Source organism: Dipteris shenzhenensis, chromosome 24 (assembly GCF_047967505.1).
Source record: "Dipteris shenzhenensis isolate YYH24624 ecotype China chromosome 24, Dip_SZ_1.0, whole genome shotgun sequence".
Classification (NCBI taxonomy): domain Eukaryota; kingdom Viridiplantae; phylum Streptophyta; class Polypodiopsida; order Gleicheniales; family Dipteridaceae; genus Dipteris; species Dipteris shenzhenensis.
The window spans coordinates 27,784,388-27,798,647 of NC_141619.1; the positions used below are offsets into that span (position 1 = coordinate 27,784,388).

A 14,260-nucleotide genomic window follows, 5' to 3' on the forward strand; every position below is an offset into this window, starting at 1 on the left:
CGTGGCTGGTCGGCGGCATACTGCAGGGTCCCTACCACATCTAAAGGCAAGAGGTGTAGGTAATGCTAGGAGCTGATCGGGCTAGTTGATTTGTGACGAAGAGTCTAGAAGTAGCAAAAATTGACTTGACTGACGGGCTAAGTAGGAAGTGGACTAGTCAAGGAATTGGGAAGCATAAATGCGATGTGATGATGTGGGCACTCGGATACATGCTGAGTGGGAGGGGGTGACGTGGAGTGTTGAGGGGAGCCGCAAATTTCGGCCCCTGAACAAAATTTGGAAAGACCAAAAAAAAAAAAACCGGCAACTCAAAAAAAACAAACTCTTTCTTTTTCTTCTTCTTCTTCTTCTTCTTCTTCTTCCTTTGATTGCATTTGCTCTCTTGCATTCCTCTTCCTCCTCAAAATCCTCATCGTATGCCTTCCCTGCTCACCATCGTATAGCTCTCTCCGCTTTGTCCCTGCAATCACTTCCTTCGCCTGCACATTCTCCACGGCTTACATCAGAATCTCTCAACATGATTTGGAGAAGACATTTTCATTGTGTTCCTCTGTAGTCTCTCCTTGAGAAATTGTTATTAAGCTCTGAATTGCTGTGATCGCGAGATGGACAGCCCTGAAGACGTTGGAAAAACGGAATTACAACGGCTTGGAAGTAATGATCTCAAGGTTCCATTTCTGGAAAAGGAGCAACAGAAGCAAAAGAAGCTCCCGTTAGTGAACAAAGGGTAACTAGAATTCTGGTTCACACACACAAGTATTCTATGGCGCACTATGGTTGCATCCTCCTGGCTTCGTTTGTTTAGACCAGTAGCGCATTCCCGCGTTGGCAATTTTGGCAGCTCTTTAATATGGCTTTAATACATTGAAAGTTTTTTGGGCTTCAAGACATGCATTCCGTTCCCGTTAGCGAGCTTGAAGCTTGGAGCAAAACAGAGACTGACTTTGAGACATCGTCAATGATGTGTCTCCGTGCATACTGTTTTCGTGGACTTTTTGACATCCTTTTTTCCAGCTCTCTTCGTCCAATCGCGTAATCATGCGGATACCCTTCGTTTTTAGCTCCAGTTATTCTTATAAGCTGATCTAAATAACATACTGTGACGATTGTTGGCCTGAAATGTGGCCATGTTTTGCTTGTTCAAGTTGTAAGTCCCATTCCATTTTCATACCTTTGGTTCCGTCAGGGATGTTTCCGAAAGTAATTTCGATTATTCTGGCTTCTTAAGTATTGTAACTTTACTTGTCAGTAGTTCAAATCAACGATAATCTGGTTTCACTGCGTTGTGGGGAGAGTTACATTTAGTATATCATCATTGTCTTATATACCATGCTTTATTTTACAAATGGATGCATTTGTCACCTTAGAGAGTGCTGTGAACGAGTCTTCTGAGAGAAGTGAATAGATACCATTTTTTAGCCACATGTAGACTCTTTAGGTGATATTGAATCACTAATGTCTAAGAATCTTTACAAATACAGCCTAACGGCACGCCTCAAAAGTTTTTGTGTCTTCAAAGTCTTTACCTTTCAATTCATGTGGTTCAAAGCTTTCTGCAGCCTTCATTGGGAGGCTACTCAAGTTTTGCCAGGATCATATATTACTACGAGGATAATTCTGCATATCTCCCGAGTCCCATATTAAACATTTCATATCTCAGAGTCTTTTGCTTGGGCAGAGATCAAAAGCTATGCCTTCTAAAAATGGATGGATTCTCGTTAACATTTGAACACAATGGCTTTACTGTCAACGTTTTGATAATGTGTTCCTTTTTATTGTGTTTTTTGACTCACAGAGGAGAGCTTAACGTGGAAATATGTGGGCTACCAAAGACATTTTTATATTGGGGTGACATGTTTCACACTCTTGTTAATGTAAGTGATTTTTAACATGTAAAGATGTGAGTTTCGAATAAATTACGTTTTGTTTTGTTGAATATTGGTAACGAATTGCTATTCTCTGAATGTGTTGCCACGTTAATCTTGTAGCATATTGGGAAGAGACTAGGCAAAATGAGTAGTAATGCAGTTGGTTCACAACCCTGAAGCCCTGCGTCATTTTTGATATAGCTTAGACAGTTGCAGTTATAAATATTTTTGAGCTAGACTGCTTCCAACTATAGTATTTCTTGAGTTGAAATCTGGTTTTTAATGTTTTGCAGATGCCAAATTTAAGATTCTCTATTGTGCTTTTATGCACTTATTTTCTTCTGTTCTTCGCTTTTGCCATCCCATTCTACTATGATGTAAGTGCGAGCAACATCTCAATAACTCTAACTCTTCTTGCACAGCTATATGACAATGTCAATGCTTTGCCGGTGGCGCTAATGTGGCTCATCTTTTCTGGTCTAGATGCTACTGTGCTTCTTGATTGTATGAGGGAAGCAGTATAAGCTGTATGGTTTGTTCATCTGTATTCATGTACAAAGGTGCACTTTGGATCAGTGTTACTGTTAAGTTTCTTTATCAATATGCCTTGTGTACAAAGGCATTAATAAGGGGATGCCATAGTAGGTAGTCCCTGTTGTGTGTGGGAGCTGATGATTGTTACTTCTCTGCAAGACTGTCATTAAGTTAACGTTCCTTTTGGTTTTGCTTTTACATGATGAGTTTGGGCATGCTCCTGGATTCACATGGGTATATAATAATCATCGCAACTTTCTGTAATCTAATCTTAGCAATAAGAGTTCGTTCTCTAATCTGAGCTTAGTAATAAGACTTCTTGTTCCTGTTACAAGAATTTAGCCATGCCTTCTGGCATATGGTAATGTAAGCTGAGTTCCCTGGTGACAGTTATTGTCTAGGTACTAAAAATTCTCAATTTATCTGATAGGGCTGTCACAACTTTTGTATTCCTGGTGTACAGTCATTCAGTCATGCCTTCTGGTTCAGGTACTCTCTCAACTAAACCGTATCCAGGCTATGAAGATATTTGAAGAGCGTCACCATTTGAAGTGTAAAGAGAGATACATTCTGACATTGGTGCTTCCTTGCTCTTTGTTGTCACCTTCAACAGTGTACAAACGTCCATGACTATAGGTGTGTTTGCCTAGTTTAATTGTTGTAAATGCTTTTTTTTTGTTGAATTGTTATGGGCAGGGAAAAGAGTAGCAAGCCTTTTCTCCCAGTAATAGTGGTTATGTCATGGCAGGTTATGGTGGAGACCTGACACCCGATCCCAATTGTACCATGACAAATGTGTTGGTCATAACACAATCATTTGCAAGCTTGATTATTGCTTACTCTTTACTTGGTGTCTTCTATGCAAGGTTGTCTGTATCCCTTCGAGTTTTACTTTTGTTCGAAGTGACTGCATTTACTTACTGCCCTCATCAATTGTCAGAAATGTCGTCACCCTTTTGGTTTACGAATAGCAAATATTTATATGATCAGAGTTAGGTAGTATCATGTACTGCATGCTGCTATCTGTTTTATGATCCCAGTTGAGCCTCCAAGCACAGAAACAAAGAGCTGATGCTAGTATATAAGGACAAAAAGAATTCCATAGTATAAATCTAAGAAATTTGAAGTAACCCAGAAGATAAATATAGGAAGAAATTGCAACAGGCGATTGTAACATCTGCTGCAAGAGGATTTTAAGATTCTGGGGTGCCATTAGGGACCTTACCTGCCATACGATAATACATGTAAAGCCCTAGAAGTGGTCAGCCAGATCAACAAGGGGACGGCCCCTGCAGCCCCTGGTTGGCCCATTTCTAGAGTGCGATTGGGATTATAGAGGGGCTTCATAGCAGCCAGGTGGAAGGCATAGTGAGGTCTCTTGGTAACTGACATACTAGTGAGCAAAATAGCAAAGTGGCAAATAGCGCAATATTATGAGGTGCTCAAAGCTAATGCTCCGAGTACATGCACAGGATCCATATATATCCAGGCACCCTGGTGGCTCTCTGATGGGATGCTAGGAGATCTCGTATCTGTGTCTGTCGAGCTGTCTCTCAGAGTGGCGGAGCGCGTGGTCTCCTTGATCTCTGTATCTGATGGGCTACATCAAGGGTGATGCCGCGTCTCTAGCGGCCTCCTCTGAGGGGAGAGAGAGAGAGAGAGAGAGAGAGAGAGAGAGAGAGAGAGAAAGTCTATTAACGTCCACTGGAGACCAAAAGGTCTATGGGACAGCAAGAAACCCTGTAGTACATCTGCTTTAGGGAGGGCACATGGCAGCTCCCAAGGAGTGCAAAAAGCAACCCTCATTATTTTAGAGTGCCTACATAATAGTTTGAAAGAGTAAACAGCCATACATTAGTTTAAGACTGAGAGTCTTTTGGTTTTGATTTAAACTCTTTGATTAGGGCTACGCCTTCACGGTAAACTGCCCATTTTCCATTCTTTCTGGCAGCCTTGAATTTAGTTAATTCAGTTGCCTTATTCTTGAGTTGAGCCTGTATAAGCTCCTCTGCTATCCATACTTGGGTACCCTTCAGCTTGTAAGATTGTCGAACAAGCTGGATCCGCATATTTTTTGACTTCAGTGTAAGGATTGCATGACCTTTATAGTGCATAATAGAAGTTGGCCTGGAGCCATCATCATCCTGCTCATCATCATCCACCCATTCAATGTTGGGCAAGCTTGCTTTGATCTTTGTCAATATTTCACTATATGTGTCCTCCTCTTTGTACCAATCTTCTATCCCCCTATTCTAATCTTCAGCGCATTATCACTTCTAGCTTCGTGTTCTTTGATCTCTGCTTGAATATCAGACTTACTTGCTTTGATGTCCACTTCCACAATTACTCCCTTCTTAGCTGTTTGTACTTTCAATGTGAACAAGATCTTTGAGTGTAGAGACTAGCTGCCGGGTAGGGGGGGAATCCTTACAAGATCGTAGCTCTCTCAGTGCTTGCTGCAGATAAAAAATCTGATCCTGTTGCCCAAGGATCGGTCGTTTTGAGCCTTCTTGTTGGTAATTCTGGAGAGGGTGTCATGGCTGCAACTGTAGAGTACCAAGTCCTGATGAAGGAGTTGAGGGGGACTTGGAGGAGAGGGTAGGCCAGTCCATAACTGGCTTTTTGTTGAACCCCCTAGCTGAACCTAACCCCCGGGTTGGGTTGGGGGTTTAGCCCAACTTGGGGTTAGGGTTAGTGTGTTTGCTGCTGACGGGCTGTACGAACGGAGAAGTACGGACGGAGAGGTACGGGCAGGGTTGTACGGGCGGGAGAGGTACGGACGAGAGAGAGAAAGAAAGAAAGAAAGTTTATTAAAGTCTTCGGAAGACCGATGGGTCTATGAGACTGTGAAAAACCTGATACAATGAGTTGTTGTAGTGGAGCTACTAAACGAGCATCCACACCAATGCAGAATGCAAAATGGCAGTACTAAGTCCTAAGTACAACATAGTCATGTTGATAGTTGACTATATATATCAATCTCAGCATCAGCATCCACATCATCATCATCAGCAGCAGCAGTAGGACATCAGGATGGATGAGGCAGTGGAGGCATGAGGTCAGCAATAGAGCGCTATCGGCCCCTCAAGGGTGCAGTCCTGGTACGTCTCCTGGTCGTAGCTCTGCGTCTAACCAGGGCCACTGTGACCCCCGTCGGTCGGGCACCAATCCTAAACAAGAAGGGGATGTCCCCAAGTATGATCTGTGTGTCAACCCTCTGTTTTAGCTGTCGGGTCACAGGCTCCGGGTCACGGTCATGCCGAGGTCTCGTCTCGTGGGGGTCTATGTGATCTGGTTGAAAGAACTCCGTGATAGAGCTTTGAGAGGTATCAACCGAGGAAGAAGTCTGCTTCTATCTCCATGCTTGGAGTATCCTCTCGCGGTGTCTAAGCATCTCATGAATGAAACAAGCCAAACACCGCTGGTTTGGGTAGGAGAGGAAAAGGGCAAAAACCCCATAACTATCTTCGAAGAGGCAGTAGAAACGCCCTCGGATCTCATAGTAAATGGGACACCTGAAGATGAAATGCTCCTCTGTCTCAACCTCTTGCATGTCACATAGTGTGCATATGCGCCTCTCCCTAAGTAACCGCTCTGCTCCGTCGCTCTCAATACGAAGTCTGTGTGAAGTGATCCGGAACTGCCCAAGAGAGATCCTCAACGAGTGGGGTAGGTGAATCTGCGTGTATCCTGGTGGATCAATGAAACCCTCCACTGTGATATGAAGAAGTGATCTCTGTAGAAGCCCAGCTTCACCTGGAAGATCACTCGGGTCCAACCAGGTCCGGAATGTGTGTAGCTATAGTAGATCCTCACAGATAACCTGGTTGACCTCGTGTGATAGGAGGGGAGAGAATGGAGCATCCATGCTGTACTGGAATGGAGGTAGTCTGTCCATGTGGAGCCCTAGTCCCGCAAACCATCTCTCTGTGCATGCATATCAGCACCTCTGGTCTCCCCCTGCTGCAAGTGCCATAGAAGAGGATGCCCGGAGGTGTAATCTCCATACTCCTTGACTCGGCATAGATACGTAATGATGTGAAATGCAGCATTTAGTTGTAATGGGGGTGACCCAAACTCCGCCCGAATGATCTGGTGAGGAACGGATGGCTTACCATGGATCATCCGTGATAACGTGAGAACCTGTAGCCGCTCCACCTTGGCCCACTCTGTATCCGACAATGGCCCCCAGCATGGATTGCCATACATCCTTGTTGGGCGGACCAAGGAGTCAAAAAGCAACCCTTTGGTCCGTGGATCCTGAAAGTGAGAGTGGAAGCACTGCCTCTCTAGTCTAGCCAATGAAGCATATCCTTTGCTCAGGCATGCATGCATCGTGGGTCTCATAGTGAAGATGGGTCCGAAAAAGACGACCCCAAGATAAGTGTATGATGAAACTATCTCAACAAGGGACCCATCAAATGCGAACTGCTTTTCGCGCATGATGGCTCGAGATGTATTGAAGGTCATAGCCTTGGTTTTACCCAAGTTGATCTTCAAATCATGAGACTCATAGAAGGACTGTAGTGCGTCAAGGTGTCTCTGGAACCCCTTTGCTGAGGAAGACAAGAGAGCCATGTCATCTGCGTAAAACAATATCCGGATCAGTGTGCCCGCGAGAGAGCAACCTACCCCTCCCTGTGTCTGCATCACTGTCTTGAGCTCGTCAATGTAGAGGCCAAACAAGGTAGGTGATAATGGACACCCTTGTTTGACCCCGATAGTGCTCATGATCTCGTCTGTCCATCCAGATCTTGTTCGGACTTTGCCTGAAATTCGCTCATAAAGTGCTATGATAGCCCAGATGATCTCCTGGCCATAACCCAAATCCTATAGGTGTTGTATGAGGCGGGCTCTCGAAACAGTGTCAAATGCCTTGCGAAAATTACAAAGCAACAATAAACCCTCTGCTTCCGTGCCCTCGCCTCCTCGATGATACATCTGAGCGCGAGAGTGTGGTCCATGGTCCCATGATCCCGCTTGAAACTGGCCTGTCCCGCTGCTCTGAGTCCTCGACACTCCGCAAATCTGCTGACCTCAGAATCAAGTACTAATGCATAGATCTTGGAAATGACATGTCCAATCATAATGGTTCTGTAGTTCTCTGGGCTCATGGGATCCCCTGCCTTGTGAACGGGTGAGATAGTGTTAATGGTCCAAGTGCATGGAAACCCTAAGCAAACAGCTTCATTAAATAGCTTTGCTAAGATCGGGGCTAGGAGGTTAATCCCATATGCAATGAACTCAGTGCATAGTTACTCATGATCCTTCGCTCGGCTACTATGAGTTTCATTACGGCATCCTTTACCCCCCCCTAGTGAAGAGGGTGGAGGATGTGGGGCGTGGCATATGTGATAGGTTAGGGATTGGCTAATTTGGGATATCATAGAGTGTGCGTGCATAATCAGACCACACCTGAGTGTCAGTGAGTGGTGAGGGGGACTGTCCCTCTAGAAATATCCGCCAAAAGTCCTTAGAATTGTTACTGAATAGAATGTTCAGCAGCTCCTCCTCGTTCCGGCGCACAAAGTCAAGTTTCTTCTTGCATACCAGTCGACGGTACTCGCGGAGCGTCTTTGGTACGCTCGGAAGACTGTTTTTGGTTTCGAATCTGAGCTGACGGCGTAGAGCCTCACACTCATCATCGTACCAGCTATTATAGGGTACGGTCCCAGGTGGTAGTGGGCAGGTGGAGCGGGTAGAGTGAGAGAGAGAGAGAGAGAGAGAGAGAGAGAGAGAGAGAGAGAGAGGTGGAAAGGCTGAGCGGGTGAGGGGGGGCTGAGGCGGAGAGATTGAGCGGAGGGGAGGCGGAGTGGGTGACGCATGGCTGAGGCAAAGAGGCTGAGCACACACACACACACAGAGAGAGAGAGAGAGAGAGAGAGAGAGAGAGAGAGAGAGATTTATTAACGTTGGGGAACGCCACTAAACTGAAACTCACTGGTCATGTGTTATCCACGAGTAATTAGAGCTCGGGATCCAACTCAAAAGAAAGGAAGAAAGAAAGTTTATAATAGTCTTTGAAAGACCAAAGGAGGCCAATGACCTCCTTATGTGGGGCATGAAACTGGCTGGCCACTTTGTAGGATTGGCCGATCCTACTGCAGCTGACCAGGGTCTGTAGACCTTGGATTTTGCAGATTGCCTAGCCAACCAGATGGCTGACCAAGTCGGGCAGATCTGCTACCCAGATCAGCTCCTCCAAGCTGCCTATGCTTGAAATTAGCTTGTGTAATAGACAATGCATGAACTACTCAAACCTGGCTCTTATACTAATATTGCAGGTAATTGCCTTTAGTACAAATCCATCCAGGGGTCAAGACATAGTAGAAGAACATATAAATGACAGCAAAGCTTCAAGGGGCAATCTATAGAGCTCATGCCCCAGCTATAGGCATCACTTCTGACCTTAAGGACTAGACTACCAGGAAGCTTGTACGATATGAAGCTACTACTCTCAAGCCATCAGGTCATATGCTTGGGAGTTGCTTCATTCAAGTTCCTGAACGATGAGCCTTTAGCTGATATTCATAAGCCTGGCTATATTTGCCACCTAATCGTAATTACAAGGGCTGTGCCATAAATAGCTCGCTTTTCCCAGATTAGCCATGCCTTTCTGAGCAGCTCTCCCCAAGGGATTAAGACCTCATCTATGCCAACTCTAGTCTGAACCTAAGTCAATCTTGATTTTAAGCTTGCTTGTCACCTACATCCTTGATTTTATAGAACCTTGAATGTTTTGAAATGTCAAACTTGAAAGGCCATTTCCATTTCCAAGATTTTACTAGTGATCATCAGCCCTTTAAACCACGTTTTTATATGTTATTTTAGAGTGTTTATATCTATATATATGAATATTATTTAGAAAACCCACTTTTACATACGTTGGAAATTTCACCAATTTTTTTCAGTTGTATCAAACGTTAAAAGTCAAACATGTGGCTGCAACTATGACAATTTATATTTCATACCAAGACTTTAAATCTTGAATAATATCTTTTATCGTTTTTGGGGTTGTTGAATCCTTAGAACTTTACAATTTTTATATCGTTTGTGGCAGATTCTCCTTGCCAACCCGAAGAGCACAAACCTTCATTTTCAGCAAAAAAATGGTACTTTATAAGGTAATGTTGGTGTTCAATGACTACTTCAATGAAGTCAGTTTATCTGAGAGCAATGCGGCAGATTCTTCACATGCTGGTTAAGAACTGCACATTTTGATGCCCCTCTTTTTCTATTGTCCTTTTGATGTATAGGAGCATGGTGTTCCTGTTTTGGCATTTCGAATGGCAAATATTCGGAAGCATCAAATCATAGAGGTGCTATTATCAATATTGGCTATTTTGTTGCTGGTTTATTTGAATGGATTGTGGATGACATCATATGTTAGTGATGTTTAAAACCATTGATACTTGAAAAATAGAAAGGATGGAAAGACTAGTGGTAAGTTATGCAAAAAGGATACTCTTAGGCAATACCTTCGTTGTTTGAAAAAAAATGAAAGCAAATTATGCAATGGGTACAAAGCATATTTGTAAATGCTTGCTTGAACCCTATAAAGTTTTGTGTAAAATTGTGTCTGTTCACCTTGTTATACAAAACTAGTTCTTAACACTTGCATCATTGCCTTGATATTGGGCATGCTACCACATGCTATCTATGTTGCATAGGGCTCGGCGGGCTAGAGGTGCATATCTCATTTGTAAGCCCTGATTTAGAGGGACATTGTAACTCACTGTCATTTATGATGGGTGTGGATCACTCGTCAAGGCATTGTCAAGTGGCTATGTGGTGCCTCAGGGCAGTGAAGGAGGCGACTTGACAGAAGGTATGCTAATAAGGAATCATGTAGAGGGCACAAGGATTAGATCAAGCATGTTTTAAAAAAAATTTAGAAAAAGGAACTTTCTATCAATGCTGAAAAACATAAACCATACAAGTTGGCTGTTTCTGAAGGCGCCGACCATCAAAGAAAACCCTCAAGCCTGGTGAAGGCCAGCCTGCCTCCCGAGGACCCAGCTCACTGCCTAGTGTGTCTCGAGGACAGGGACTAACAACCAGGGGGGGGTTATACAACCAATGAATTCCTCGTGGCACGTGCCTTGCAAAAATGCTCCTGCCTTTCAGCAGTCGCTCTAAAGTCCGATGCCCCACGCTTCTAGGTGGCGCACAAAGTATACATGATATCCTGCCAAATAGCAACCAGAGTGGCTGTCGGTGGAATCCGATGTCCCCCCGTCACTAGGCTGCAAGGAGCAACCTAGATGTTCCACACCATGATGCTGGCCACAGTCTCCCACATACCATTCTCCAGAATTGTGTCGGGATGGCTGGTTCGCCTCATGAAGGCATGCTCCTCTGTCAACCAGGCCCCCATGCCCTAGGTGAAGTCCGGGTGGAGACTGTGCAACAATTCAGAGGGGTCCTAACCAGATCATCTGGACGCTCGGCAGCTCCAAAGGCAATGCGGGATCGTCTCCAACACACCCTCCAAGCAACAATGACAGTGCTCATCCACCTGTATCTGCTCTAGCGAAGGGCCTGTGGGTAAGCCCCCATGGGCTGTCAACCAGAAGAAGTACGAGATCTTCCGTGGTCGAAGGCTGGACCAGAGTGGTGTCCAAAAACGTGAGCATACCTCTTGCGATACCTGCTACATAGCCCAGTGTCTCTCCCTCGGAAGGGGTCCAAGACGATGCCTCCATCTGTAGTCGCCGTCCTATTTGGGAACCTCCTCCACTGTCTTTGTGGCCTACCCGAGACGACCAAAACCACTCTCCTGGATTCCACCGAGAGATCAAGCATGTAGAAGCAACAAGACTAGATCAAAAGTAGGACTAAGATAGCACGTGCACAAGAGATGACAATATGCTGAAACTCGAGTGCTTTTTGATGTGCGAGTACCAATTGAGTACAGCCGAGTAAGTGTTCCATTTATGTGCTCTTCTAGGGGTTTTCATATGCCAAAAATCATGGGGGCAAAGGGCACTATATATAGGGTTGGACCATATAGGGCAATAAGTAGCCCATATGGGGCTGCCATATGCCTGGCCATATGGGCCACGTGTGGGGTAGAACCAGTCTCAATCCGTTGGACAGCCAAGTCGGCTAGTGCCTTTGGGGCAGCCATTCTTGGCCGGCCAGGTCAGCTACAGCCAACCATAAAATTTGCCTAATTTGCTGACTGGTAGGCAGTCAAGAATGACCACATCCATATGCAATTGGGTGGGTGGATTTTTTGTGGACCCCCAATTGCTCCAGATACCTTGTCCTGACATTCTTTTGGCACACTCGCATGGGGTTCTTCTAAGTGAGCAAGTAAAGATTGACCTAGAGGCAGAGGGGGGAGCAATGATTGTTTCGGGCCATGATTGTAGGGAGAAGAGGTAGCCTTGTGGTAGGCCTCACTAGGCCCTTGATTTAACCACACAAACAGTATTTTATCAGCATTAGAGGTCCCCCCAAACATCCACCTATAGTAGGCTTGACAACCCTCTCAACAGCTAGTTGAATGCCATGTAATAGCACATATACTTCAGCACTGGTAATGTTAGTCAGTGGGAGGAATCAGCCCCGAGGACAGCTTTAGTTTGGCTTTACAAGGTTACTTGACTTGTATAAGGACTCAGCTAGCAAATCGCCAATAGAAAGCAACATAAGAGCAGCCCTTAGCTAGCAAAGTGTGGCTAGCCAACTAGTAGAAGCAAAGCAGGACTAATAGCAGCCGTGCACATGCCCTGAAGAGCAGCGGGCTGCGGTAATTTTGGAGCAGATGTGGATCCAGAATGGCTAGAAAGCTAGGCATCATCATGGGCAGCATTTGACAAGGTACACACATCCCATAGACAGCCTATACAGGGTAGTGCTTGCAGCACACCAAGGCAGCCCTCTTAGCACTTGGCCCTGGTATGGCCTTATAGACCCTCAGGTTAACTTCATTGGTCAACTATTTGGTTGACTTTGGGGCTTGGATAGGCCACAACATGTACTTTCTCATTATCCATTGCGAGTACTTGGTGTTCTCTCAGCTATTGCTTGCCCCCTTGCATTCCACTTGCACTCCATTGCTCCTTGCACCCATCAATCCCATATCACAAATAGATTAAGGTTTATTAAGTTGTTGGAGCAATGTCCAGGAAGTCATTCCAGCTCATAAGCAAGACGGTCAGTACTTCTTTAGAGGAACAGCCTAGGCTTTCTTTTTCCCCCCAGAGAAAAGAAATGGGCTAGTTGCAACTCAATCATCCTATGTCTCTTTCATGATTGATGCTTTCTTTTAGTACTTATAGTAGGTCTTCAGTTGCAATGTAGATTGACTTGTCAGGAACAAGCAGACTTAATTCATTCATGTTATCTTTGTATGGTGCAAAATGCTAAACTTGTGGGGTATATCCAAATTCTTATAGTTAGAATTGGGGTGACGAAGGAGTACCTTGCTTTGCAGCTCAGGTTCATCTTTGGCAGGAATATAAGTCTTTTCTTCTTTTCCCCCTTTTTTCAGGAATACTAGCCTCTAGAGCCCTTCGGTTAAAAGGAAAGCAGTTAGGGTTCCATCTTTTAATGGATAGTGGTAGCTAGATGTTTCTTTCTTTATCGATTGCAGATCCTCAGCTCGGAATTGTTAGTGTATGCTTGTAATGTGCTCGAGCTATTTACCAATCTTATGGAGCATCTAGATGAGAATTTAGGGGGGTCCTACATATGGAGGTGAAAGTGATCCTATTATGAGAAGCAAACCCACGAGTTGTGTGTTTTGAAGTATATAGAACACTGGTTATGTGAGCGTAGTCAGATCAGGGTTGGCCTTTATGATTCCACCATGGGTTATCTTCGATTCTAAGACTAGTTAAGCTCAGGTATCATGTATGTCCTAGTTATTGGTGCCATCACCCTTTAGGGTTCATAAGCCTGTTTCTTTTGCATTCCTAGTTGTTGGTAGCTTGTGTATTGGTTACTCATTCAATATGCATTCTCACACCCTTGTGCTCTCTCATCACCTTCGTGGATTAGAGGACTTGCTTTTCACTTCTACTTGCAATTCCACTCTATGTGCTATCATGAAGGAGAGCTTTTAGACCATGTAAAGAGGAGCTGTCACCAAGTTCTTGCTACAATTATAAATGGAAGGAGTTTCATTTTTGCTTTTTGCAAGCTGTATGCAGCTTGAAACTATTGTATGCTACTCGAAGATGGCTTGTGGAAGCCCTTGCGAGAGGTTTTGAACACAGTACATTCCTACATGTGCCTTGAGGGGCATATCCTTGCTGTCACTATTAGAGAAACGGAGTCACTTGCTACTGCCCACTAGTTTGCAGTGGAGTAGATAGCATCTGAAAATCTCACAACATAACTTGAAATGCCAACACACTCCATGTGCATGTATGTATAAAGAGAGAGAGAGAGCACTTCAAATAAAGAAAGAGTACACATAGATGTACAGACGACAATCTCATATATAGATATTAGGTCCAAGTAAAAATCTTGTCAAATGCGTACCAACACCTTCAGCAAGCATCCTCTTATCCAGGGCTCCAAACTCAGACACTGTTTGCTGATCATCCTGCCCTAGACTTCTCCTAGATCACGGTGTGCCTCAATAGACTTCAGTAGCTACTCTAGTTAGTCTCTCCTGCTTATCCTCCTATGCATCACAATTTGGCTCTTTTTCATCCTGTAGATCTGTCTCTTTTGTGCTCGTGGCTAGTATAATGCTCCTGCAGTAATGACTACTTGGAGTGCTCCCACAGGGGCCTTTTTATAGGGCACTAGGCCCTCTGACCTGGCTGACTAGACTGATAGTTTACCGACCCAGATTCCTGTACAAACAGCCATCCCAAAGCAATCTACTGAAATATCTA

General features: G+C 44.5%; 1 protein-coding gene across 3 annotated transcripts in view; it reads left to right on the forward strand.

Annotated features, from left to right (window-relative positions):
- Positions 1 to 307: 307 nt before the first annotated feature.
- Positions 308 to 14,260, forward strand: part of LOC147886444 (uncharacterized) — a 53,232-nt gene continuing 39,279 nt past the window's right edge. For 2 of the 3 annotated variants that reach the window (XM_087395634.1, XM_087395635.1), the window contains exons 1-8: positions 308 to 727; positions 1,796 to 1,874; positions 2,162 to 2,245; positions 2,833 to 2,891; positions 3,016 to 3,038; positions 3,151 to 3,268; positions 9,463 to 9,526; positions 9,659 to 9,721. In XM_087395634.1, the coding sequence (XP_087251760.1) occupies positions 606 to 727; positions 1,796 to 1,874; positions 2,162 to 2,245; positions 2,833 to 2,891; positions 3,016 to 3,038; positions 3,151 to 3,268; positions 9,463 to 9,526; positions 9,659 to 9,721 (612 nt within the window). In that variant the 5' untranslated portion in view covers positions 308 to 605. The remainder of the gene's footprint in view (positions 728 to 1,795; positions 1,875 to 2,161; positions 2,246 to 2,832; positions 2,892 to 3,015; positions 3,039 to 3,150; positions 3,269 to 9,462; positions 9,527 to 9,658; positions 9,722 to 14,260) is intronic. The other variant, XM_087395636.1, reaches the window with a different exon arrangement.